Source organism: Motacilla alba, chromosome 3, assembly GCF_015832195.1.
Source record: "Motacilla alba alba isolate MOTALB_02 chromosome 3, Motacilla_alba_V1.0_pri, whole genome shotgun sequence".
NCBI lineage: Eukaryota > Metazoa > Chordata > Aves > Passeriformes > Motacillidae > Motacilla > Motacilla alba.
The window spans coordinates 109,238,311-109,265,708 of record NC_052018.1 but is presented as its reverse complement, the minus strand read 5'-3'; the positions used below and the strand labels follow the sequence as shown (position 1 = coordinate 109,265,708).

The 27,398-nt window shown below is 48.4% G+C and overlaps 1 protein-coding gene across 1 annotated transcript; it reads right to left on the bottom strand.

Moving 5' to 3' along the window:
• Positions 1–494: 494 nt before the first annotated feature.
• ANAPC1 (anaphase promoting complex subunit 1) lies at positions 495–25,923 on the bottom strand. Its single transcript, XM_038131848.1, has 47 exons — positions 25,184–25,923; positions 24,248–24,409; positions 24,070–24,121; positions 23,396–23,505; positions 23,139–23,221; positions 22,284–22,357; positions 21,904–22,049; positions 21,053–21,273; positions 20,224–20,433; positions 19,844–19,939; positions 19,500–19,590; positions 19,345–19,410; positions 19,054–19,191; positions 18,578–18,718; positions 18,283–18,343; positions 17,808–17,995; positions 17,335–17,409; positions 16,940–17,205; positions 16,638–16,729; positions 16,190–16,338; positions 15,155–15,233; positions 15,040–15,076; positions 14,877–14,947; positions 14,580–14,758; positions 12,448–12,674; positions 11,229–11,347; positions 10,538–10,809; positions 9,796–10,030; positions 8,973–9,064; positions 8,699–8,833; positions 8,506–8,588; positions 8,315–8,393; positions 7,981–8,055; positions 7,381–7,457; positions 7,110–7,200; positions 6,963–7,016; positions 6,506–6,699; positions 6,191–6,277; positions 5,665–5,782; positions 4,836–4,913; positions 4,447–4,514; positions 3,345–3,483; positions 2,754–2,840; positions 2,222–2,317; positions 1,869–2,067; positions 1,267–1,401; positions 495–772 (listed from the first exon to the last, which is right to left on the bottom strand). The coding sequence occupies exons 1-47, from the start codon at positions 25,394–25,396 to the stop codon at positions 657–659; spliced, it is 5,856 nt and encodes a 1,951-aa protein (XP_037987776.1). The 5' UTR covers positions 25,397–25,923; the 3' UTR covers positions 495–656.
• Between the last annotated feature and the right edge of the window lie 1,475 nt (positions 25,924–27,398).

Genomic DNA, 27,398 nt, shown 5'->3' with positions numbered 1-27,398 from the left:
TTTTTATAAGAATCAGGCTTGCATCATTTTCCTGCTTTTGCTCTCTTTTTAATCACTCCTGGTTGTCCTCCACCCTCCGTTTGAGCCTTTGCAAAATCCTTGGGGATTTGGGAAAAAACAGGGAGAAATCGGCAGAAATCCCACAGAACAGGATTAAATTTGGAACCACAATAATCAGAATCCAAGCCTTTGGCTCTGGCTGAGTAATTCCTCAACCTCTGGCTGCTTTTTATGGAGTAATTCCATGTGTTTGGTGACAAATTAAGGATCTGCTCTGCCTGGAACCAACAAGGAATGAGCCCTGCTCCAAGTTCATCCAGGGTGATACACAAGGAGGAAGGGAACACAAAGTGTTTAAACCAGGAATTATTTCCACTGTCTGGAAATAAGATCCACACAAGCAAAGGAGTTATACAGCCAAGGAAAAGCACCATTCCCGGCCAAGGTCTTTCCCAAATTCCCCACAGAAACCACGCATTCGCAAACAAACCTTCAATACAAAAGTAAATTTATTATGACCTCACTTTTATAGCTCTTTTTTTTAAATTCCTCATAACAATTTATAAATAACTCCTGGTCGTGGTTGCCACAGCTGGGGGTGAGTCTGCTGTTTGGGAAGGTACAAAAAGAAGGAGATTTCGGGAAGCTTGGTGGGACTACAGCACCATGGCCTGGGGATTCCCGAGGAGCAGAGGAGCCAGGCGCAGGAGCGCCCGCACGGGCACGTGCAGCCTCCGCAGCTTCAGCAGCAGCTCCGAGAAGTTCCTGCTCCCTGAAAACATCCAAAACAAAGGGAAAAGGGTGTAGAAATGAGCAAAGTTTCGCCAAAATTGGAGGGGGAAGCTTCAGAGGGCTCTGGAGGTGTCACCCCACGGATCCGTTTGTTGCGTGCTGGCTGGAAAGTGAAGTTCTACAAGAGATCTCAAATCTCTTTGAAAAGAGATCCCAAATCCAGGAAGAAGGAGAACACAGAGGAAAAGAACCCAGAAGAGAGGTATGTAACACGTAACTGGAATCTTCGTGCCCAGACACAGGAATTTGTGGCCGGCACAGGATTCCTGGGATAGGCCCCCGATCCCTCATGGATGTGGTGACATTTCTGCCCCAGCCCTGAGCAAGGAGCAGAGCTCCCAAAATTAAGGTCCAGCTGCTTTTCTTTTCCCTTAGTAACCTCAGGACTGGCGTATTCCCAGGCTGCTGGAGAGCAAGGAAAAGCTACCCAGTGAAAGGATCCAGGATTTCCCCAAATCCCAGTTGCAGACTCACCTTCCAGGCCTCCAGCTGCCAGCTGCCCCGGTGTGGGCACAGAGTGGTAAATCAGGAAGCACGCCAGCATGCTCAGCTGGGATTCCTCCGGAGCCTGCCCGCTCAGGTAGGAATGCAGGGACACGTCCCCTCCGGCTGCAAAAGGCACGAGGAATACCTTTGGTGACGTTTGGGAAGCAGGACTTCCACAGACAGATCCCACTGAATTCCCCACAGAAGGTGGGCTGGGAGGTTGTTTTCTGACCTCCTTCCTTCTGCCATGGCCACCCTGCTGTGGTCACCATTTGCTTTTGCTGTGGGAAAATTCTCCCTGTGCAAGGTGAGGAAGGAATTTTCTCTGGGAAACATCACCTTCCCTGCTAAAACCCCCCCCCCCACCACTCCAGGCAAACACAATTCTCCAGGGAATATTCCACACCACACTGAAAACATCCTCCCTTCCCTCATCAGTTTTCCGTACTTCTGAGGCAAAAATCAACCTGGATCAGCAAGAAAAGAACCAGGTGAGCAACATGGGATGGAATGAGATGGTCTTTAAGGTTTCCCTCCAACCCAAACCATTTCAGGATTCCAACACTGGCTGGATTGAAATTCCTCCTCACCTTGAAGCCACTGATCCAAGGTGTTATCTATGGTGCACTTCATCACTGGCAGGAATTCTGAGTTCATGAAGAGCCCTCGGGTTGGATTCCTGCTCATCCTTTCCTGGTGGCTCCGGGAGCTGAAGAATTCCAGCACCAGCTTCATCTGCCACAGCTCGAAGGTCTCGGACATTTCCCGCCTTTCCAGCCTCCTCACGGCCTGGCAGTGGGAATTGGAGCAGGAATGAAACAGGAAGTAAATGACTCCTCAACCCCTGCCCTCACTCCTCTGGAAAAGCACATGGAATGGCTACTATTGTCCCCCCAAAAAGTGGGAAAAAGTGTTGTTTCCAACAGGAACAGGAGTTTCCTACCTGGTCGATGGCGATGTACGTGGGCAGCATCTCCGGATTCTCCTGGGTCACACACTCGTAAAGGATGGAGGAGAAAAGATCCAAGATTTCCTGTTTCTGAGGAAAGACAGATGTCAGGCACAATTTATTCCAGGTTCCTGCCTCCACTGAAGTTAATCCATACAGTGGCACCACAGGAATTTGGGATAATTAATGATACCACTTGACTTCTTCCTTGGGATAATTAAACTGGGGTTTATGCCTTCCCTTAAATAATTTTTAAAGTAATTCCATATAAAACACCTTCTGTGACTTCCCCTAAATGCTTCATGGCCCTCTGGATTTGTTAAACGCATTCCTCAAGGAATGGGACAAAAAAATCCCAATATCAAACCAACAGGAATCAGAGGATCACCCTTGTATTACACAACATCCTTCAGGATACTCCCTGCTCCTGCTGATTGCAGGGCTAAATTCTGCTCTGGAGTTTAAGGCAGGTTTTCCCTACCTTTTATCCATGGAATAAGCGTTGGTCCACACCACCACTTCCTACCTGGCCCATGTTTGCAGTTGGTTTGCAAAAATAATCAGCGAAGGAAAAGAGAGCAGGATCGGAAGTGAAAGCAGAAATTGCTTCTGGCTAGAAAAAAAAAAAAGGGATTAAAACACATTCCTAAAACGAACTTCTTGAATTTGTGCACAAAGGTAGCAACAACTGATTTCCAAAGTGTCCAGAACACAAGAGAGAAAACTGGAACCCACACCAAAGGTCAGAATCCATGTGCAAAGGTTGGACTCAAACATCTAAAAGCTGGACTCAATTTAAAGGCTAGACTAGATGATCTAAAGGTTGGACTCAGTGATCTAAAATTTGGACTCAGTGATCTAAAATTTGGATTCAATGATCTAAAGGTTGGACTCCATGATCTAAAGGCTGGATTCAATCATGTAAAGGTTGGACTCCATGACCCTGGAGGACTCTTCCACCCCAAATGATTGCATGATCAAGCACTTCATGGGCAGGACGTGTCCAACACTTGTGTCTGCCCACAGCAGATGCACCTACACGTGGCTGTCCTGTGAAAGCCACCAGAATTCCCTCCCTCAGCAGCATTCCTGGCAGGAACCACCCTGGGAGCAGTACCTTGAATGCCCGTGCTTCGGAGCTGCGGTGGGTGACGGTCTGTGCCAGGAGGCTGCGCCAGCCCATGGGATCCTCCTTGTAGGAGAGCTGCCCAGCTCGGAGCTTCACGTACAGGATGCCACCCTTGGAAAGGATCGACCTGGAATGGCACAACGGGGCTGATTTATGGAATCGGTTCAAAGGGAGGAAATTCAGGCTGGGTATTGGGAAGGAATTGTTCCCTGTGAGGGTGGGGAGGCCCTGGCACAGGCTGCCCAGAGAAGCTGTGGCTGCCCCTGGATCCCTGGAAGTGTCCAAGGCCAGGTTGGACGGGGCTTGGAGCAACCTGGGATAGTGGAAGGTGTCCCTGCCCATGGCAGGGGTGGCACTGGGTGATCCTTAAATCCTTCCCAACCCAAAGCATGCTGTACTAATGGAATGAGCTTAATTTAATCCTTCCACTTGACAAGAGGGCAATCAATGATTGGACTCATTATCTTGGAGGTCTTTTCCAACATAAATGATTCTGGGATAGATCAATGACAAGTCAATGACCTAAAAGCACCACATTACTGAGCAAAGATCAAGCTGGTTTCTCCCACCCCTCACTGGGGAGTGCAAAGATGAGAACGATATCCACCCACCCCCCCCACCCCAGATCCTGTGTTCCGGTAAAATCTCTGGTTCCCACAGCTGCCCTCCACGTTTCGAGCGTGTCACGAGGGCGGGTGGCACTTTTTGTGACATGGGGTGACACGAGAAAAAAGCATTTCACAGGGCAGTAACAGTCTCCAACAGTCTGGGAAATGTGATATCACCACCACTCAAAACCAAACCAAAACCATGAGTTGTAGCTGCTCTCTGATGCCTCCATCCCACTGCCAGTCTCTGTGGGTTTTACTATCAGGTTTTCCCCGACCCTGTTTTTTTGCATGAATTATTCACCTCAATGGGTGAAACCCAACTCTGCAGTTTCTTTCTTCCCCCCTAAAGCGCTATCAGATGCACAACAGTGACTTGATGAAATCCAGGTTTCAAGCCAGAGCTGTGGGAGGGTTTAAAAAAACCATGAAATACGATTACTACGAGGTCATGATTCAGTTGAGCATCAAAAAACACTTACTGGAGATGAGTCGTTCCCTTGCTTAAATCTATTAATAATTCCCAGTACCGGGGGCCCTTCACTCTGATCTGTCAATAGAAACATTTTATTACTAAATATAATCAGAATCATTGAATTAAGAGGTTTCTACTTTTTTTTTTTTTTCAGGGCTGTTTTATAGTGTTGCCCACACAGAAAATTCAGGAGGAGGTTTGTGTCTCCTACAGGGAATTCCCTGCTGCATCAGATCTTGGAAGATCTTGATCAAGACAGAGAATTGTCTTCGGAATCATAATGGAACAATGTCATCCAGAGTCAGGCTAAGGAATCAAAACCCATCAGATCTCAGGTCTTTAGATTCGTGACACAAAATCCAGGTGATTTTCCATTAAAACAGAGATTTCCTCTACCTGCTTCAGTAAGTGGAGCTCTGGGAGAAGCGTGGGTGCCATCAGCTCCTCGGTGGCCTCCCCATACCACTGCGTGCCCTGCAAAACGTCGCGGGAGCCACAGGTTAGAAAAGCTCACTTCCATGGGAAAAGGAAGGAAAAGGGCATCTCGTGGGGAACAACTGCCCTGGCAGCAGGCAGGGGGTTCTGTTCCTAAGTAAACACAGGACTCATGCCAGGAAACACGGACTTCCAAGCCGTATTTTCCATGGATGGATGGATCAACACCTAACGCTGGGCAAGGCCGAAACGTGAAGGTTTGGGAAGCAATCTTAATGGGAACACGGAGAACTCTTTGCCAGAATCACAGAGATGCACCTCTTCCCCCTAAAAATTCCAAGAACTCAATTCTGAGCATCTCCCCTCTCGATATAAAATAAATCCCACAGAGAGGACTCTTCCCTGAAGGACATCTGATGGAAGCACCAAAGAGAAACACCAAGTTGCTCATCTCAGAATTAGGAGAAGGCCTGGAAAACCACAAATGGTTCCAGCCACCTCTGAGCCTTTGGAAATCCTTCTGAAGAGGGAGAAGAACCTGGGTCAGTCAGGACACTCTTCCTTGCCTGTTTGAAGACTCTGGTGACTTTCCCTGTCCTCCTTTCTGCTCTCCAGGTGCCACCAAACCACACCTGAGGTGTGAGTGGGCCGAGCCCGACCCTTCACTTATTTCTCGTCTCCACCACAGCTTGAAACCAAACCCAAGAACGGAGGCCACTCCAACGAAAACTGAGATAAATCCGAGTGTTTGGTCATCCCACAGCTCCTCAGGGCCTCCCAGGCACGTTACCTTGTAGGTGACCTCTATGAGGGCGTAGCAGGGGGTGTTGGTATCCACGTCCACGGGAGTGAGGAGCCTGGGCTCGGCTGCCAGCACGTACAGGTGACGCAGAGCCTGCAGGTGGTACCTGGGGTGGGAACCAGGAGCTCAGCATGGGCTAGGAATGATCCCAGACACCCAACTGCTGATCCACACCCCACTACAGCTCGTGTAGCCAGGGTATTGGTTAGTTAACAGAACGGGGCTGAATGGAGCAGAACCAAAAGTAATTAAGGGTCATTAATGGACAGATCTTCCATAATAATCTTTCCAGCTGAGCAAACTGGAGCAGCCACATCACAGGAGCACAGCAGAGCTGGTGTTTCCTCACTGACCAAAGACCCTTACCACTGTCACTTACTTCTTCCATATCTCACTTTTTTTTTTTTTTTTAATGGAGAATCTCCAAAAATTGGTTTTTGATAAAAATCCATCATTTGTCTTTTTTAAGAAGATGGTTCAGCTGAAGGAAATGGGATCCCCACAAAAGCCTTACCGATTGTCCGTGCTGTGAACAGGGAAGTGAGGGTACAGAGCACAGAGAAGAGCAGCAATGGAGGAATTGGAAGTGCTCAGGGAATATCTGTAGGAAGAAAAAACAAAACCACTGTCCTTTAGTTTTCCTTCTAAAAAACACAGGAGGCCAAAACATTTTGGTGGGACGAGGAAAGGAATTTCCAAAAGTGCACGAAGACAACAAGACTTTCTCCGCCAACAGAACACACCTTTATGCATCCATGTATTAAAAAAAAAGGGAAATGGAGGAAACGGAGATAAGGATTGAGATCTGCCTTTGGAAAAGGCCCATTACCTTCCTCCTCCCAGGAAGAGGAGCCCCAAAGCCATGTGGTGAGCCAGGTGGAAGCCGTAGTTCATCTCTCCCCCCGTCTTCTTGTGCATGAAACGGCAAAGCTGGAGCACTTTGAGGTTCCCAGAGCCGGCCATCACCATGGCCAGGGCCAGGAGAAGGACACTCAGGCACGTTTCCAGGTTATAGTGACCTGTCTTCAAGCACAACAGAGAGGTTTCATCACAGTTCCACGGCCAACAGCACATTCCGGGTGGGATGATCCACCACTTTCCACCCCGGAGCTTGAAAACCACATTCCCCAGAAGGAGGGAGAGCCAGCAAAGTCCTTCAATGATTCGCAGCTCTGCCACATCCTATGTACCACATGTAATCCAAGAAATCAAAAGGGCTGGGTTTGTTCCCATTGAGGTTTTGCTGAGGGTCACACAAACCCATCTTTTTGCTTGGAAAAACTTACTATGGATGCTGTTGGAGCCGACAAGCACTTCAGGAAATCCGTGGCATATTTGTACTAGAAAGAAAAGGAATGCCCAGTGAATATGGATCCAAAAGGTGAGTGACAGCTCCCTGGGAAGAGAATGGAGTCAAATAACCTTCCTCTTACCAGGCACTGAAATGCTGCCAGATTTTCCGAGCCGGCAAAACGGAATCCCAGGGATAAACACGCTCCGGCGATGATGTAGACGTGAGCTTGCCTAAGAAACAGGAAATTATTAAATGTTCCTCTTCTCCTCATCTGAATACACAGCACAAACTCCTTCATCCCTTAAAAATAAAAGGGAAGACTCATCCTTTATAGGATATCCCATGTAACAAAACTCTCCTTTACAGGACACTAAAATTCCCTAGGAGGAGATTTTTGGGATGTTACTCACGCCAGCGTTTCCAAGCTCAGGTCTTCAGAGGAAGGCAGCTCTGTTGCATGAAGAGAGATAATGTTCTCTCTTATGATCTGTAAAAAGCAGGAACGCAAAATAAATCCAAGGGAAAACTGATGACTCATTGAAATTTTGGCCATCAAGAGTTCCTAAATTATACCAAACAGGTCTAAGGGAAGGAAAATCTGTTTTTTTCCCCCAACAGAGACCATCAGTATCCTGTAGTTCTCATAGGTATTGAGCTCATTTGGTCTTAAAAATTCCATACAATATCTTGGAATACCACTGATCCCACTGTTGGGAAGTTATTCCTAATGCTCAGCTCTATGCAGCAGTTTTGGACCTGGCAATGCAGGGAAAAGTTTAATCCCTTTCTTTTCCTTTCCCTGACATAATCTTGTGTCTGGAACAATCCCATCTCTCCTCAATCATCTCCCTTCCAGTCCCTGGTGCTCCTAAATCCAGGGATCCCAGGGACAGTCACCTCTGTCATGGGAATGCTCATTTCCTTGTGACTCCTGATGTGGCTGTGATTGGAAACAATGCAGGGAGGTGTAAAATTGAGAAGCAAACACATCGCACATAAAAAGCACCTACCTGAGGCACATTGCTGTTGACCCACTTGGAATTGGGCAGGATGTCATCCCACAAAATCAGGCATCGAGCCAGGGTCTGGAAAAAGGGAGAAAATTGGGAAAAGCCATAAAAATACACCCAAAATTAATGTAACACTCCCTATAAATTGTGTCTTTCATCTATTTCTCCCTAATTTCTGTCTCCATGATGGGGAAGCTGCCACACTACAAGGAGGAATTGTTGGAAGGGGTGAGGTTGGATGGGAAGCAAAGGATTCTGGATGATGGGCATGTTGGGCTGGAATTCCTAAACATAATTTAAACAGACTGAGGAATGAACCCAAGGGAAATCTTACCCTCAACAAAAGGAATTCTGGTTTGACAAAGTCCAGCAGATACATGGTGTCCGGTGCTTTGAGCCAGTCAGCAATGGATCTGCAGGGCATGGCAAAAGAAAAGGGTTTCCAGGTCACATTCCAGCAATTCCAAACCTCAGCAGAGCCAATACTAGGGCAGTTTAACCGTGCAGGAATTCCCAGGTCAATACCTGTTGTTGGTCTTCAGGTAGATCATGGCAAGTGCAAGGGTGGCACCTGGACACGTCACGTCCACGTTGATGGTGTCTCCTTCCTGGGAAAACACAGGGAACACTTCCCACAGGTTCACTTGGAAGGGAAAGATGCTCCCAAAGTCACCTCCCAGAATTCCAACTTAAATGAGCCAGCACTGGCACCACGTACCTTGATTTGGTAACTGGGAGATTTGTGCTTCTCCCTGTGCATTCCTGCCTGGAATCTCCTGTGTCCCCCCACCATGTACTGGTAGAGCTGTTCGGGAACGTTGAGGTCTGACATCCCAATCAGGTTACTGCCATGCTAAGGAATGGAAAGAAGGAAAACATGGAAGTGCCTTCCTCTAGGAGAAAAACCCACAGGCAGCTGGGAGCCAAGGATGGAACAGCTCTTGGAATGCCATCCCAATGGATAATGAGTCTCCTAATTGAAGCTGACTTACCCCAAGGCACACCATTCCCAAGGCCAGCCCCGATGCCAGGGAATAGGACTCTCTGTCCGTGCAATATTCCATTTCTGGGCCGGGGGGACGCCCTGGAGAAACCAAACCAGCAAAATTCACCTTTGAAAATTCCAGCTTATTGCTTAATTCCTACTGAAAGGAGAAAAAAAATATATCTGTCTCTCCTTAGGGAAGTCCTCAATGGAATGACAAGGAGCTGGCAGTTCATCTATCCGCTCCCAAATAGCAACTCCCTCCTAAATGTTATGGTTGGAGTTTCGAGCCATGGTGAAAATGCCAGGTTCAACTGAGGATACTTTAAAATCCTGAACCAATCCAAACGCTGTTGCTAAAAAAGGATTGCACATATCCCATTTCTAGAAACACAACCATTTCACTCTTAAAATTTATCCCAATCCCTGTTTAATAAACCACACAGTCTCCAAGTGTAGTCCCCTGTAAACAAGGAGAAAAGCTGTTCCAAATTAACTCAGAGCCAGAGCACAAGTCAGATCATAAATCTGCTGTTCACATCAGTTCTTAAGGCCTAGTGGTTAAAAACCCTCAAAATTCCAAACAGGGGAATTTAGGACACCAAACTTCCAGGTGGAAGAAGTAGGAACAGTAATGATGCTGCCACGTTTCTTTCCCTAAATCCAGTGCTTTCCTTTTTATGCCGCACCATTTCCCAAGAGGGACCATGAGGTTTGGAAAAATGGGAAGAAAATGTGGTGGGAAGGAGCCAATGCTACAACTCCCAGCTCCCTGGTGCACACGGCGACTCTCCCAGCCCTCATCCTGTTTTTCCAGTGTTGGCACCCACCTATCTCAGCCAGCAGCACCTCGGCAGTGTGCCTGTGGGCAGTGCCCTGGTAGACCAGGCCTATCCCGACCACAGCGGCCACCTGGACGTTGTGGGGGACATCCAGCTCGGTGGAGGTGGGAGGCAGCAGGGCGGGGATGTGGATGCTCAGCAGGCGGGTGATGGCCATGTCCATGGTGCCCAGCTTGGCAGCGGAGACGCCGAGCAGGAGCCCGATACTCGTCATCTCGTGGCCCTGGGCAAGGGGACAAGGAGCAGTGAGGCACGTCCAGGAATGGGAAAACCCCTGTCCCAGTGAGCCATGTGCAGGGTGGAGAGATCTGGTGGTAACGCTGCTGGAAGTCTTTTAATGGAAATGGAGGTTCCTCATTCTGCGGAACCTCAGAATATTTAGGATTGGAAGGGACCTCTGGAGATCATCCAGTCCCTCCCCCCTGCTTACTCAGAGCAGGTGACACAGGAATACATTCCGGTGGGTTTGGAATGGAGTTTCTTCAGAGGCTCCATGTCCTCTCTGGACAGCCAGTTCTCCACCACATCCTTGGAAAGAAGTCATTCCTCACATTGAGAAAGGATCCTTCCAACCCAAACCATGCACCACGACCATAATGAAGCAACTCAGACATTCTGCCACATCAGGAAACTCCCAATGCAGCAGTTCAAAGACACCTTCCTTCCTTGTTTTGCCTAAAGAATCCAATCCCACCGGAATCCGGCTCTTGGATGTGCCAGAAGGCCTCACCTTTGTTAGGTAGTCGTGGATGTTGAGGGTGGCCAGCTTGGTGAGGTGCCCGTTGAGGCCCAGAGCCATGAGGAACCCCGCGTACTCGTTGGCCAGCTCGGCGATTTTGGGCTTGTTGTAGACGATCCATGCGGAGTCGATCTGGGAAGCGGGAGCGATCTTCAGGCCAGCAGCCACCCCGTTGTGGAAGCTGGCCCAGCAGGCCATGTTGGGGGGGACATCGATGTTCCCGCTGTTCAGATCCACAGTGGTGTTCCTCGGAGGAGCACGGCCTGCCGTGGGAGAGGGGATAACAGCAGTCAGGAAAAGCCAAGCCCTTCATCCAGCGCCAAGTGAGGCAACAGTTGCGATCCAAGAATGTTCAGGAATGTCAGGACAGCCCTTTGCAGGACCTCCATCCTGTATGATCCCAGCACTGCTTAGGCCATTTTTCCACTTCTCTCTCCTTCTGTACCTAATAAAAAGTTTCCAGTGCTTGATAACACTGGCCCTGACCATTCCAGAAGGATCTTCCACCATTCTAGGTGGCAGATTCAAAGCCCAAAGGAGCTGCTTCCTCACAAAACCCACACTTGAGCCGTGAAATTCTTGGGGGAGAAGATGCTATAAAAATTACTGCAATGGGATACCAGCTGGAAGAAAACCCATCCTGCTCTTGGATGGACTGGGAAGGAACCCCTGACCAACGTACCCGTGAGGTTCAGTTTAGGGATGGGCAGCTGCTCCGTTGGCACTGGATGGTAGGAGAACAGGGTGAACATTCCTCGTCCCACTGGGAGCGCCATGGTTCGCTGGCACAGCTGCAGCAACCTGGTGGAGAGGTGAATCCAAAACCATATGGAAAATTTTCCCAAATATAAATGACCTACAAACAACAGGCACTGAACAGAACCATTTTTTCCCTCATTATGACTCCCTCCTTTTCCTTTTGAACCAAATCTTTGGTCTTTACAAGGTTCATCTCCAAGATACCTTTTAGCTGTTGGAACCTGGCACCATTTTTCCCTTAAAGTAAGTTCAATAAATCCATTCCACGGACACTTCCCAGCCGTGCTGGAAGCGAGGTGAGAGGAGAAAGCCAAGTAAAGGTGGTTGCCCTGTGGGATCCTGCTATGAGTGGTGATAACACCCGGTAATAACCCACGTACAGAGGTGATAAGGTGCTTCCAAGAATGCCGACCACAATTCTCTACGATTTAGTCTGGAAACACTTTCTAAACTCGTTAGATTAGTCAGCTCCCTAGCTCAGACTCAGAACGTGTTGCATGGTAATGGTGTTCTCGGGTTTGCTTTTTAATTTGGTTTTTAAAGAAGAGGTTTTTAACCCCCCCAAAAAAGTGAATAAAGCAGGACAGGGATAATTGAGGCCACTGGACACAGGTTTCAAAGGAATGGGATGGGACAGTGAATGTGCTTTCTGTGGAATTCCAAGTTCCCCTGTCTCAAGACCAGCCTATCACAAAGGGTTCTCCAGCTTTAAGCAGGGCATGGATGGTTTGGTCTTTACAGAGTAGGTCCTGCTTGTATTTCACATCTTTTGGGCAGAAGAAAGTGCTAAAAAATCCCTTCAACCCCAAGTGACCTCAATGTGCTGTCTGTCCTTCCCTAGAGCCCCCTACTCCAACACAGCAGAGCTTTGATCCACGGAACTCCAAACACTTGGATTATGATTTTTTTAAAAATTAGATTCTGAGCCTCCAAAAATATCCCCACGACCTTTCAGCTGAATGAAATACTGGGAAATAGAAACAGCTGGAAATGGAGAAATCTCCAAGACCACACTGGATGGGGAGCAACCTAGGACAGTGGAAGGCGTCCATGGCCACGGCAGAAGTTGGAATGAAAGGAGCTTTAAGGTCCTTCCAAACCCAAGCCAAGCCAAGCTATTCCATGCTTCCAGGACTCCTCACCTGTTCTCCTTCTCCTCTATGTACTCGTGGTCACTGGCTTCAGGCATCTGCACCACGTTGACGCGGACGGGCCGGGCGCTCTGGAGGAGCCTCCGCACCTCCTGCACCCTCAGGTCCTCGCTCCAGATCAGGGACATCACCTCCTCGTTCATGTCGTTCATGCCATCCTCATCCTCCTCCGACTCGGCTGCCGACGGAATATCCGAGGACAGCACCGTGCCCACGGACTGCAAGGCAAAGGGAAAAGAGTTCCAGGAAGGAAAAACTGCCAGGAAGGCACCACAACCTGAACTCACCCAGCACAATGTCTGTACACAGAAGGGATGGACACACTGACGGAGGGTCACAGCATTCCCATACTCCTTGTAGGAATTTAAAGGCCTGGAGGATTTCCAAAGATGGAAATCCAGTAGTTTTACACGACCAAATGGGATAAATAACTAAAGACAAGAGGATATGACGTCTCAAATGCATTGAGGAGGTGACATGTGATGAAGTTCTTGTCCTTTCAAAATCTTTCCTTGTTTTGGAGCAGTCGTAAGAAAGGGTTTTCCTTTCCCTGCCTATTCCATCAGCCCAGTTCGTGATTATCCCATTTGTGATCAGTCCAACCAGAGCTGCTGTTCTGCAGATTCTGCTCCAAACCCTGTGCTATTTTTCAAACTGTTGATGTTTTCACACATCAATTTGGATTCCCTCCACAACCACCTTGGAAAAGCAAGCAACCCATTAAAACAAACAGCCTGCACAGCAGAAAATCCCAAAATTCCTCACTATCAGAAAACTTGGGATTCATCACAGCACCAGAATGGTTTTGGGACTTCCACACATCACCAGAAAAGCACCAAAGCTTAGGAGCACTCTTGTAGAACCCTTTTCCCATGCAAGGTTTAAGAAATGCTTTTCTAAAACTCTGCTCTCCTGTTTGCTCACATCACACAAGTGATGAGAGGACCCAAAGGGAACAGATCTTCCCGAGGTTCTCTGGAAACATGTGGCCCCTGGAAGGCAAGTAAATGAAGAGCTGATGAATGAAACCCAATTTCTTCTGGTAAATCCACACTCAATCTCAACACACAACTGCACCACCCAGAGCAGCAGCGTCCGTTCTGAAACAGGAAACTCCACCCTGCCCTCCTGAGAAATGACAAACAATTTGGGGTTTGAAGCTCACTTTGGCCTTTTAAGGTCACATCAATTCGAGGCATTGTTATAAAGGCAGTGATAAAATCAAATTTATCATCATTTTTGACGATTCGTGAGGGTTTCGGTTGGGCACAGCTTCCACCAGCAGCAAACAAAACGGATTTTTCGTGTGGCGGCAGGTGGGGTTTGACCTGGAGTTAATTAACCTTGCTGCCAAATTAATGACAGTTTTGATCTTTAATTAGTCATAAAGCCTTTGCTGTAGAAAATTGGAATAACTTTAATAACCCTTCCAAAGCTGAGACAGCAAAAAAGGATCTTGACTAAGATGGACTTGAGATTTCAATTCCAATTCCTGACTTTGGAAAAGGCTCCAATCTTCTTCCATCAAGGGATTTTATGTCAGCCTTAAGAAGATTTTTGGTTTTCAACAAAGGACATTTCATTGAGATGCAATTCCTTGGGATGCTTGTGATAGCCACCATCAGAAAAAAATGTTGAAGAGAAAAAAATACACAGTTTTTTTAATCATTTTACCTCAGGATACAAATAACTAAAACCTTTTTTGGGAAAAAAAAAAGAGAAATATGGCAAGTATCTTTCCAAATCCAGCTCTTCTGGTGGAAAGGAGGATGCCAGCCACGCCAACACAATGAGCCTCTGACCAATACCCACTTCCTTCTCCTTCTGCCATGGTTTGATGGCAGAGCCTCTGGAGAAAGCACCAAAGAATGGGAGGAGGAGGAGGAATCCAACAGCTCTGGAGGTAAAACTTTTGCTTTAATTTTAAAATGTTATTTATCTTGAGTTTTCCCAGCTATCCATGACTATCCATCCCTGCTGGATGTTGGTTTTCACACCAAAACCCTTGTACATGTAAATCCTCCATTTTGTCTCCCTCAGTTTGGGAATTAAGCTGGAAATTGCTGAGCTGTGTGCTCTGCCCAAACCCTGGGATTGGGAAATCTCTTTGTGGCCATACTCACAGATTTTCCCTTCTGCAGGCTCCCTTCCCAGGCCTGCTTGGACAAATCCTGGCGGCCGATGAGGAGGCAAACGGCTTCCGGCCAGTCCGAGGCCGGCTGCTCCCGGCACTGGTAGATGGCATCTCGGATGGGAAGGGCCACACCAAAGGGAAGAGATTCCAGATCCCTCAAGGTGAAACCTTAAAATTAAGGAGGGGGAAAAAAAACCTCCAAATAAGTGTTATCAATCCCAGACAAAGAGTGCTTCCTGTTATCCAAGCACATGGTTATTTGGGAATGTTGTTGTTCCGCTCTTACCGACACTGGTCATCCAAAGGACCAATTTTTCAGCCAGGCTGGAAACAGAAGTGCTGGATTTGAAAGTGCACCTGGAAAATTAAGGAGAGGCCAATAAAAGCTCATCCAGAAGTCAGCAAGAAAGTCACAAACTCAAAAAAACAACACCAAAAAGTTTCCATACCGATTGTCATCCTGCTCCATCTGCTGCTTCCGTGGGCCTAGGAAAGACAAGGCTGTGATAATTCCCTGTTTTCCAAGCTTGAGGCACTCCCAGGAGGGAGTCAAAGCATCCTTACCTGATGTGATCTTGTACAAATAATGGGAGGCTTCGTTCAGCACAGCACTCTCGTCCCCAAGGATGTACAGAGCCACACTCTGGGGAGGAGAGACACCAAAAAAAGTCATTTTGGGGCTGATATTCCTTTGCTTCCTAGAAAAAGAGGCAGGAAGTAACTGCAATACAACCTCAGAAGTGGGGCAGATGTATTGTGGGGAAAAGGAGACTGAAACAACTGAACAACAACAAACTTCAAAGCTTTAAATTTTGCGGGAAAAAAATCCACCCTGAAACAATGCACTGAATTTTCCCTCATTGCTCCAGAGATAAAAGATAAATTATCTTCCCAAAAGAAAAACATGTTCCCAGTTATCCTTCTTGTGTTTGTCACATTCCATTTCCCCTGCAGGACACACACATTTTCCACTTGGTCTCCTCCACATCTTGGATATTTTGTGAAGGTTCCAAGTGAAAAGCTGTTGGGTCCAGCCAGCAAAATCCAAGGGATCAGTCACTATATTTTGAAAAATCTGGGAAAAATCACATCCAGGTAAAATGATTTTGCGGGCTTTATGAAGATCTTTCTACTCCAAGCTCTGCAAGGGCAGATCAGGCAAAGACAGGAGGAAAATAGATCCTGGCTTTTTCTCCCTGATTTTCTCCTTAGGCACCTCAGGCTTGACACCTCTGCTCCTAGTTGGAAGGGTTTTCCCACCAATGAGTAAGGAAATGATGCTGACCAGGGGATACCATCAGCACACACACGACTAAATATTAAATGCTGGGGCATGCCCAAGGAGAAAAATGGGAATTCTCATTCCCAAAATACAGGTAATTCCAAACTCCATTATTACTTTGCACAAAGCCAGAAACACACAGAAGTGGTGAAGCTGCTGAGCTCCAACACATCCAGTAAATGAATCCCTCTTTATTTCACCCTCCTTTAGGGATGTTTCACTCCCAGGAAATTCAGCAGCTGGAGCAAACCCTGCCCACAGGGCAGTGCTGACAGAACAAGGCACATTCCCCGTATTCCCTGTCCCCCAGTACTCACCAGTACCACCAGTTTGCTCCTTTCACAGATCCCTGGTAAGTAGGGATAAGGCTGCACTCCCTCTCCCTTCAGGCAGGAACTCAGCCACTGGAAGATACTTGGAGGCTCAGCAGAAAAAAAGGAGGGATGGAGCATGAAACCTGTTTGGACTTAAGATGAACAGCGAAGACCATGAGCTCAGGGAAGAGCTTGCACAAGAATTCCTCACCATTCCCAATTCCTCCAGTATCTCCTTCAACAAGACAAATCCAGCATTTCCCCACAAAGTGTTACAGCTCCCATCCTGTCAGATGGGATTTTATGACAGGAATGAAAACTCAAGGCAACTATTTAAGGAAGAAAAATTATCTCAAAGGAATAAGCGGGGGATAATCATCCAGAATGAGGGGAATGTTAAAAGCAAAGGGAATATCCAAGTATCACGGAATAGCCAAAGGCTCAAACTCACCCTGGTCAATTATGCAGGTCTGCCTGGAGGTTTTGACAAGGGCTGGGTAGTCCCTGTAGTAATAATCCATGTAAGCTTCCAGTTTCAAATCCCTGGAATGAGAGAGAGGGGAGTCACAGACTGGGAAAAAAACATTCCAACCTCCTAGATGTCACATTTGGGCAGCTGCTGCTACTGGGGAAGAATTCGGAGCCATGGAACAAATAGGAAAGGTTTTAAATATTCCTTTCCTTCAAATACAGCGTAAGTTTGCTCCAGTTTGGGCAATCCCATGAAAAGAAACGATTTTCCAGTGGGAATACCTGGCCAGCTGAACCAGGAGAACCACGAGGGAGCGGAGTCCTTCTCCCATCAGACTGTTCAGTTTGAGCTCCTCGTAGATGAGGTGGAGAACAAAGAAAATGGCAGGAATGTGGGAGAAAAGGAGGGTGGAGGAATCCAAACTGAGGCTCTGGGAAAAGTCATCCCTGGAAGCCGAAACTTCCAGAGGGTCCAGGCGCAGAGCTTTGGCAATGGGATGAGACTCGAAATTCCTGTGGTAGTCAGAGCTCAGGAGATATTCCCAGTCCTAGAGCAAAGAAACAGGAAAGAAAGACAGAGGATCCATGGTGAAAATCATTTCCAGAAAGGTAATTCCAAAAAGGAATTTTTTCCCCTAAAAACCAACCCAAATATAAGAGAGGGAACCATTTCTTACCTCATCTGACCCAGTTTCTGACGGCCTTGCCTTCTTTGGAGCAATGACGGGGGAGAGTGATCCTTCAAAATCGAGCTGCAACAAATTAAAGAAATAAAAACAGAAGAAATGAATAGAAAAATAAAAATGAAATAAAAGCAGCTGAGGACTGAAATTCCCAAGGTTTCCTAGGTGAATCACATCATCTGAACTCAAGCCAAGTAGGATACAATGTGGCTTGAGGTACTTCTGGATTTGCTGAACAAACCCCAGAAATACAAAATCCTCTTTAAGGAACAGCAGTCTGAGTTGTGCCCTGTGTTTAAACTCAGAATCAATTTAATGTGGAGGAGATGAACCAAATTTAATACAGCAGTGTTCAGGTGGAATCAAATCTTCATCATTTATTTTTTATAATAAACACCTTGTAAATGTATCTCATGACAGAGACAGAGTAAAGGAGGCCTGAAAATCAGAAGAATGGATTAACTCACATTCCGTGTCCAGCAGAGCCTCTCAGTGTTGTAACCCATCATGTTCATGAGACAGGTGACAAATAAATTCCACTCTGAGTGGTAGCTGGGCCCTCCTGGGGCGTTGTAGGCGTTGTACCACTTCACCAACATCTGCACAGCTGTTTCCTTGGGCAGGATGGCTTTCACCCCCTGCAGGCATCTTTTCACTGTTGGAAAAGAAGGAAATCGTCCATCAGCTCTGGTTTCCTGGGATTTGCTTCATCAGTGGTGGAAATCTCCACCGGTTCCTCTTGCTGGACCTGCTTTTAAGTCTAAATGAAGCCACAAAACTCCAACAGCTCTTCCTTGAGTTGAGCACAAATCCTCCAATTTGGAACAAAAATACGGAAAAATGTTCCTTTTTTTGCTCGTTACTGAAACCAGCCATGTCTGAAGTGGCATCTCAGCCCTTCCCCAAGCAAAGCAAAAGCCACCTAAAGCTTTGGAATCCTACCTAATTCCGAGGTGGCGATTTCAGGAATACTGATCCGAACCATGGTGTTATTGCTGAGCTCCTGGAAAATCCAACGAAAGCGGAAATAAATCAGGAAATGCATCAAGTGCAAGCAGAGTCATTTTCTATCAACTCAAATTCCTTAGTGGGTGAAGATATGCCCCAATCCTGGCTTTTGCTACATTAAGATGTGGAATTCAGGTGCCAGCTCTGTGAAACACTGGAAATCTTGGAATTATCTTGAAATGATCTTTGTTATCAAAAGTGCTGCCCCCAATGACAGGGAAATACCTACTAAAGTTACTCTGTTGTGGACAGGATCCCTCAGAGCTTGGATGAAAGTCCCAAGCTGCTGGAAAGTGCAGTCCTCAACGTAGGGGGAGTCGTGGAGCTTGGAAGAATCCCTTAATTCCGGAACTGGTGACAAAAGCACGCTCTGGAAAGTGGGAAAAAATGAGCCCATTTTAGAGTTCAAATTGAAGTGGAATTCAGAATTCAGGTGGATCTGAGCAAAGAACAGCTACAATTGTTGGGTTGGAAGTACTAACAAGAATCTTGGAAATGACTATAAATCTTTCCAATCCCTGCCTTGGAAGTTTTATGGCAAAAAAAGAAATAAATAAACAGAGCAGCACCACAGAAATCTTCTTTAAACACAGTTTATTCAGAGGATTTACAAAACAAGAAGGAAAGATTCAACTCCAAAAGTCACCTTAAAAGATAAAAACCCACTAATCATTAGAACAAAAGGAATATTTCCTTATTTTTTACCTCTTCCAGGGGTCCCAGGTGCTTGTTCAAAGGCTTGGATGGAGTACTGACACTATCCAAGGGAGTGCTTGGCCGAGGCATTGGGTTGGACATTGTCAGGGATGGAGCAGGAAGCCCAGGAATAAAAACCTTTCCCACCTTTTTGGTGGATAAGGGAAACAAAAAGTTAAGTTTTTCTCTAAAAATAGCCCCCACAAAAATTATTTAGTTGTCCCATTAATGCCATGGATGCTTCAGAACTCCCATTTCCAGCACTGCACATAAATTAGGGATGGAAAAGGTGTGGCTTACCCGAACCACTCCGGAATAAAGCACCAGATTCCCACTGCCTTCCAGAACCAGCAGTGTGTCAATTCCCTGGAATAATCAAGCAGCACATTCAGCTCCTTGTGTTTAATTAAGGGGGCGCAAGCTGCATGACAAGGACATTCCACAGGTAACAATACCTCCACTGGAGCCGCATCCTTTGCTGGAATATTGGTGACAGATCCAAAGATCAGCTGTGATTTATCATTGCTCTCTTGGAATTTTACACACCTAGGGATTAGAAAGAACAGGAAACATAAAAAGTTTGTCCTGGGTGTTGTTACAGAAAGAAAACACAGACTTCCAACAGTGGTGCGCTGATTTTTTTGTGGGTTTTGTGGTTCCTTCCTCCTTTTCCCTGCTTTGCCCAAAATAAATCAACTTATTTTTTTAATTTTCTAGTTAATTAAAACCCCTGATGTATTTCCAGCTAGGAATTTCTGGAGTGTTTCTCCTGGTTCACACGTCCCCAAGGAATGCTCACCTCAGCTGGAGCTGGGATTCCACTAAAAAGCACAGGAATTTCTGCCCACAAAGGTCGGTGGAAATGAACACTTTGGATGCCTGGGAATTCTTCTCTCTGGAAAAGAGATACAGGGACCACGTTAGAACCTGCTTTGCTTTGGAGACTCCATGAAACCATTCAGAAAGCCTGGAATAACACACCAGGAAAAACTGGTCCGAGTGTTCAGTTCTCTGCAAGGGAGCCAGGCACTTAGGGAGCATCATTTCCCAAAAAAATCAGGGAGTACAAATCCATGAAGACTCCAAGATGGCTCCAATTGCAGAAAAAAACACTCAAATAAGCTGTGATTTCACTTCAATTCCTGCTCCCCAACTCTCATCCCAAGAAAACCAGCTGACCTCATGCTTGGGACTGTTTCTGTCCACAGGTGGTCGATGCAGAGCTCAGGAACGATCGGCTCCGTCTCCGGCGCGAGGAAGGAGTCGTTGGAAATGGAATTTGGGGAATGGGTAACGCTGGGTCTCCTTGGGGACTGGGCACTGCTGGAAAAGTTGAACCTCTGCACTCCAGAGAAGGAATGGACTCCCAGGGCTGGGGAATGGGAACGGCTGCAGGCAGAGACAGGATATGGATGAGAAGGGGGTCTTCAAAATAATGGAAAAATCAAGATATTGATGCAGCCAAAAAGTGGATCTTCACAACTGGGGCAGAATCAGAGACATTGGATATGGCCAAAAAGTGGATTGTCAAAATCAGGGAGAATCCCAGAGAGCTCATCCACTGACTTTAAAACCCAACCAAACCCTAAACCAGGAACAAGCTCACTGCTGATTTCCTTTAGTTTTCTAGCACAGGAAAACAATTCTCTAATTATTTTTCAGGCATCTCTGTCCAAATCCAACAGATGAGCTTTCAAAAGGATTTCACATAGTCCTTTCTACCAAAAATCCCTCCCAACCTCTTCCCTCTAATTCCTTTAGAGAAGCCAGGCCAAAACACTCTGGGACTCAAACATCCTGCAGACATTCCTTGATCCATGACAGGGCAGCCTCCTCGGCTCTGGCACAGGCACTGCCCTCCTGTGCTATTGGGATAAGGGCACAGGAAGGGCATTCCAAGGTGCTGCAACACAAGAGGCACCTGAGCCTTGGATGGAAAGACAGAGAGCAAAATGCGTCCATGCAATTCCATGGGTCCCATCCTTTGGGATTTGCTGTGGGTGCTCACCTCAAAGCAGCCATGTTGGAGATGGTGGGAGAGCGGGATTGCAGGTTGGGAGAGGAGCTGGATCTGCTCTGGCTGTGGATGGACGAGTAGTTCTGGAAAGGGGAGCCCCCAGGGGAATCTCCTTTGGAGAGGCTCCGGAGATGAGCGGTCAGGGAGCTGCTGGTGGCCATGTGCTGGGGGGTGCCCCCCTGCTCTGGGAATTTCAGCACCAGGCTCTGCTCCTGGGAGGAAAACCAACGGCATGTGGGCAAGAACAGCCAGGGAGAGGCTTTTCCAACAGCTTTTCCCATCAGTTACATGTTACAAATTCATGCTCAGCCTATGGAGTTAATCCTTAATCCCATCAACCCTGTTCTTCCACTCCCACAGGAACTGCTCCAACGGTTTTCACAAAATCACAGGATTTGGTTGGAAAAGACCTTAATGCCCAGCCAGTTCCACCCTCTGCCATGGGAACACCCTCCCCTATCCCAAGCACTGTCCAACCTGGAACATTTCCAGGAATGGAGCAGCCACAGATTCTCTGGGAAACTCTGCCAGGGCCTCACAACCCTCACTGTCAAAGTTTTCATGGCACTAAGTTACTTTCCACTTTTCTTAAGCCTCCTGGTCCAATGTATGGAATAATATGTTAGTAACATAATCCATGACCATCACCACCCCGTGATCCCCCTGCTCCAGGCAAATCCATGGAAAAAACTTTTAAAAAAACCAAAAGAACCAGCTTCACCAAACATCCTATTCTTATAAATGAAACAAATCCCAAATCGCAGGCATTCCTAACACACGTAAGGGCAGGGAAATGCACACAGCTGTTTTCCAGGGATCTTTATTCCCCAGGGAATGTGTACCTCTGGCTTGACTCTCCTGAGGGCCCAGACTGTGTGTAAGCTCTGCACAGTGTCGTAGGTCATCACAATGGAAGGGTCAGCGCTGAGGAACACGATCCTCAGCGTGTGGTCAGCCACGTACTGCACCCGGGACGATCCAAACACTCCTGGAAAACAGGGATGCATTCCAAAGGATCGGCCCCACAACAATACTACGAGCATTTCCCACCCTCTCTTCCTTCCACAATCCGGGTTTCTCCCCTGAACAGCTTCCCTGCTCGTGCAGCCACTCCAACTGCATCCTTGGAATTGACTTCCCAAATTTTTTGATACAGGGCACGCTCCAGGGACACACTGGGATTTGCTGCCACCCCGAGGGACTCCAGTGACATCCAATGTACCTCCAGACTTCCAGACCAGCGGGGTGATCTCATCCAAGGGGTGCAGCATGCTGAACATCGTCGGCAAAGGCTCCCTAGGGAAAAGCCAGACAAATCAGAGCCTGGAATGTGACAGCAGGGACACAGATTCCATCTCCAAGAGCTTTGGATTGACTGAGTAGACTCAGCTTTTCAGGACCTCTATTCCTAATCCCAGCTCTTCTGAGGACTAGAGAATCCCAGGGGAAAGCCCAAAAGAGTGGATCAAAGCTGCTCATCAGTGCATCGTCCAACTGCTTCCTTTGGGATCCACAAGGGCTGGGGGCCTCAGCCAACAGGGAATGGGACCCCCACCCAGCAGGGAATGGGATCCCGCAGCTGAGAGAAAATGTCTCGATGACAATCCCTCGGTGACTCTCCCAGCTGCCCATGATAGCCTGGAATCATTTCCTAGGACAAACCTTCATGGAATCAGGCCGATGCTTCCCAGATCCTATTCCTGGGACCAGCACTCCTAAATAGTTTTTAACACTCAGTTTTGAGCGTGCTCACTCAGAGTCACTGGGATGGGATAAAAAGACTGGAAGAATCACATCAATAAAATCCCAGAATGGTTTGGGTAAGAAGGGATCTTAAAATTATCCCATTCCACCCCCTGCCATGGGCAGGGACACTTCCACTATCCCAGGTTGCTCCAAGCCCCATCCAAGCTGTCCTTGAACACTTCCAAGGAGGGACCAAACACACCTTCCTCCTTTTCCACCCAATTTCACCTTTCCCATCAGAAAGACATGGATCTTTCAGCACTGTCCTCCATCTCCTCCACTCCTTATTAGATTATCCAACAGGAAACCACCCAAATTCCTCATCCCATACCTGGGTGGACTTGGAGGCACCTCATGGGAAGAACTGCTGCGCTCAAATAACAACCCAAACTTGGTTGGCCAGACATTTGCAACCTATTAAAAAAACATGGGTTTATGGTGGGATAAGAAAATCAACCATGTGCTGCGTTGATGATGTTTGAGGGTCTTATAGGAAAACAAGATGTTCAGGCTTTTTATGCAGAGCAGGGAAACATAAATGTGGACAAAAATGTTCCAGTTGTGGACAAGAAGCATGGCAGAAGTTACCTGGAAAGGCAGAGCGGCGATGTAATCCTTCCCCTCCATGCTGTGCACGTTGATGCAGGAATTCTGCAAAATGCAGATACATTTCTCCACTATTTCCTCACTGCCTGATGCTGGAAAGGAAGGAACAAAACAATTGCACAGCGAAGTTTCACTGTTTCAGACATCCCTTATACACAAAAAGTAAATTCTGACATTTCGAGTCGTGGTGAATGAGCTCCTGGAGTGTGTCCAGAGAAGGGAATGGAGCTGGGAAGGGGCTGGAAAACAAGGACTGGCTGAGAAAGCTCAGCCTGGAGAAAAGAAGGCTCAGGGGAGAGACCTTCTGGCTCTGCACAACTCCCTGACAGGAGGGTGCAGCCAGGTGCAGGTCAGGCTCTGCTTCCAGGGAACAAGGGACAGGATGAGAGGAAACAGCCCCAAGCTGCACCAGGGGAGATTCAGGGTGGATATTGGGAAAATTTCTTCCCCAAAAGAGTATCCAGCCCTGACACAGGCACAGGGCTATAAAAGCCACGCGGATGTGGCACTTGGGGATGTGGTTTTGTGGTGGCCTTGGCAACAGCAGGACTTGGCAGCCTCCGAGGGCTTTCCCAACCTAAACAATTCCATGATTCCAAGCCAAGGGAGCTGAGCTCTGAGCATTTGCCCAGCAGCACAAGAAGCAGGACACTCACCATCAGCTTTTTCCGACTTTTCCTGCGGGATAGTGAAGTCGCACCACAAGGCCTGAAACCAACACAGCATCATCAGTTCTCCAGAACGAGCTGCTCCCACACAACATCACCTTCCCGTGTTCCCTGTCTGGAAAGGGTCTGTGGATTCCCCCAGTGCCCCTTTCCCACATTTCTGTACCTGCAGGACGGGGCTGTCGACGGTGAATGCCTTGTACACGGTGGATGCTTGGCTCCTGCTGCCCTTGCTCCAGATGACCACGTTGCTGGCCACGTACAGCTCCTCATCGTAGTCCACCTCCTCCCCAACATCACTGATGCCTTTCCTCAGCTGCCAGCTTTCCTGGAAAACAGAGGTTTGCCAAGGAAGAGCCACAGGAGCCATGGGTGTGATGAGTTTCGCCAGTTACAAGGTGCTGGCACAGAGCAGTTGCGGCTGCTCCATCCCTGGAAGTGTCCCAGGCCAGGATGGACAGGGCTTGGAGCACCCTGGGATAGTGGAAAGCGTCCCTGATCATGGCAGGAGGTGGAATGAGACGATCCATAAGATCCCTTCCAACCCAAAACCCCCTGCCATTCCCGGGTAAAGGACAATCAGGATCCATTTAGATTTATTTTGATGGAAGCCAGGGAGGAATGGGACCCTTTATAGTGTCCTGAGATTTACAGTGAATCCCCTTGCTCACTGAACTCCTTCTCACAGAGGAGCTGGGATATGGATGGATCCAATCTTAGGCTCGATCTCCATCAGAGCTGGGGGTGCTCACCTGGAGAAGAGAAGCCTCCAAGGAGACCTTAAGACCCTTTCCAGTGCCTAAGGGGGCTCCAAGAGAGCTGGAGTGGGACTTGGACACGAGTCTGGATCGACAGGACAAGGGGAAATGGCTTCCTGCTGCCAGAGGGCAGGGTTAGATGGGACACTGGGAAGGAATTCTTCGCTGGCAGGGTGGTGAGGCCCCGGCACAGGCTGCCCCATCCCTGGAAGCCGAGGCCAGGCTGGAGGAGGCTCGGAGCAACCTGGTCTGCTGGAAGCCGTCCCAGCCCAGGGCGGCGGGCGGGAACCGGATGGGCTCGAAGTTCCCTTCCCTCCCAACCCCCAGCTCAGCAAGGCTCGTACCCGGTGCCGGTCGTGGATGGTGACCTCTCGGAGGGAGCCCACGAGCCCTGCGGCGCCGTCGGAGGAGCAGAGCTCCGGCGCGGGCTGCAGCCGCCGCAGCTGCAGGCTCAGGGCGCTCGGGTGCCGCCGGCTCTGCTCGCGGCCCCGCGGCGCGAACTCCTGCAGGTCGCCGGCCGCAATCATCGTCGCCCTCTCGTCACAGTGGTCCGACATGGGGCCCCGATATCCACATTATTTCCGGGATCGCTCCGGCGGCTCCCGCGGGCACCGGGACGCGCGGGGAGCGGCACCGGCGGGCCCCTCACGCGGGCGCGGCCATCTTGGCGCTCCCGCCCTGCCCCGCGCGCGCCCGCGCCGCCATGGCCGCGCCTCACGGCGGGCCCGCGCCGCTGCCCGGGGAACGCGGCTGTTCCCGGCGTGTCCCGGGGGGGAATCCGGCCCCTCTCGGCACATCCTGAGGGGAGACCGCCCCCAAAATGCCGTCTCAGTGCCACAGTCCCGCCGAGCGCTGTTGGGGACTGCTGGTCCTCCCGTGGCGACATCCGTCGTGGGTCGCCCGGCTCACAGGCTGGGGTTGTGCCAGACTGTGTTTGAACTGACGGAGAATACGTTTAGATGGGATGTTGGAAAGTAATTCTTCCCTGTGAGGGTGGTGAGGCACTGGAAGAGTTGCCCAGAGAAGCTGTGGCTGCCCCATCTCTGGAAGTGTTCCAGGAGTGACCTGGGATAGTGGAAGGTTTCCCGGCCCATGGCAAGGAACTGAATCATGTTTAAGGTTCTTTCCCACCCAAATCATCCCGGCATCCCAGGATAAAGAATAGTCCCAATCCATGTAGAGTGATTTTGATGGAAGCCAGGGGTGTAAAATTGAGGAAAGGGTAAGGGAGATTCAGAATGAACCCTCTGGTTTCCTAAACTCCTCTTCAGAGAGGAGGTGGGATGAAGATGTATCCAACCTCAAGCTCAATCTCCATCAGAACTGGGAGTGTTTCACCTGGAAAAGAGAAGTCTCCAGGGAGATCTTAGAGCGTCTTCCAGTGCCTGAAGGGGCTCCAAAATAAAGGAAGAAAGAATTCTGTGCTGATGCTCTCTTTTTGTTGTTGTTGTTGTGTCTCTGTGAGCTGGAGTAAGGGTTTTTGTTCTAGAAAAGCCCTGCCCTACTTCTGCATGGCCCCTTCTCCAGACACATCTTATTCATTTCCCTGGCCTTTAGTACTGAGGATCCTTGTCCATTATTCCCGACAATCCCTGTTTGGCTCCATGGCTGTCTGTGTTTGAGCCATGGACATTAGCCCAGAGAAGCTGTGGCTGCCCCATGCCTGGGAGTGTTCCAGGCCAAGCTGACAGGGCTTGGAGCACCCTGGGATAGTGGAAGGTACGAGACTGGATCATCTTTAAGGTCCCTTACAACCCAAAACATTCTGGGATTCTGGAATTCTCTGATATGGTGCTTAAGAAACTACTTTGTGGGACTGATGTGGCTTCTGCAGCCACCCCTGGGCATGGGTACAACCCCGTTCCCAACATTCCACGTGCTCGTGACATGGATTAGCATAAATCTGTGTGAGTCTGGGCTCTGCTGACTTATCCCAGCTGAAATCCTGGCTTCTGGCACACAGGAGGGGCTGTTCTGTCTGGAGTGGAGGGAGATTGTGCCATCCCCTCTCCCTCCTGGATGGGAGTTAAGCTTGGGAAAGACTTTTCAGATCATCAAGTCCAACCGTCAGCCATCACCACCACCATGTTCACCACTAAACCATGTCTCAAGTGCCACTTTTTTTTTTTAACAATTCCAGGGATGATTCCCTGGCAGCCTCTTGCAGTGCTTTACAACCCTTTCTGTTCTCTTAGGATTTGTGCCCCATCCAACCTGGCCTTGGACACTTCCAGGGGTGAGACAGCCACGGAATCTCTGGACAACCTGTGCCAGGGCCTCCTCACCCTCCCAGGGAAGGATTTCTTCCCAATATCCCATCTAGCCCTCCTCTAAAACCTGTGTGGAGTAGGCTCGATGGGAACTGAAAGGGCAAACGATTTATTTTCAAGACAGGAATTTCACAATAATCAAAGAAGGGAGAAGCTGTGGACGAATCGAAAACATACTTGAAACTGGGCTTTGGGGTTCTTTGGTCTAAGTTGGGACAGAAGCACTTCTCAGAAAGGAGAAGCAGGATGGGAAAAGCCAATGTCCAACCTTTGCTTTTGCAAAGTGATT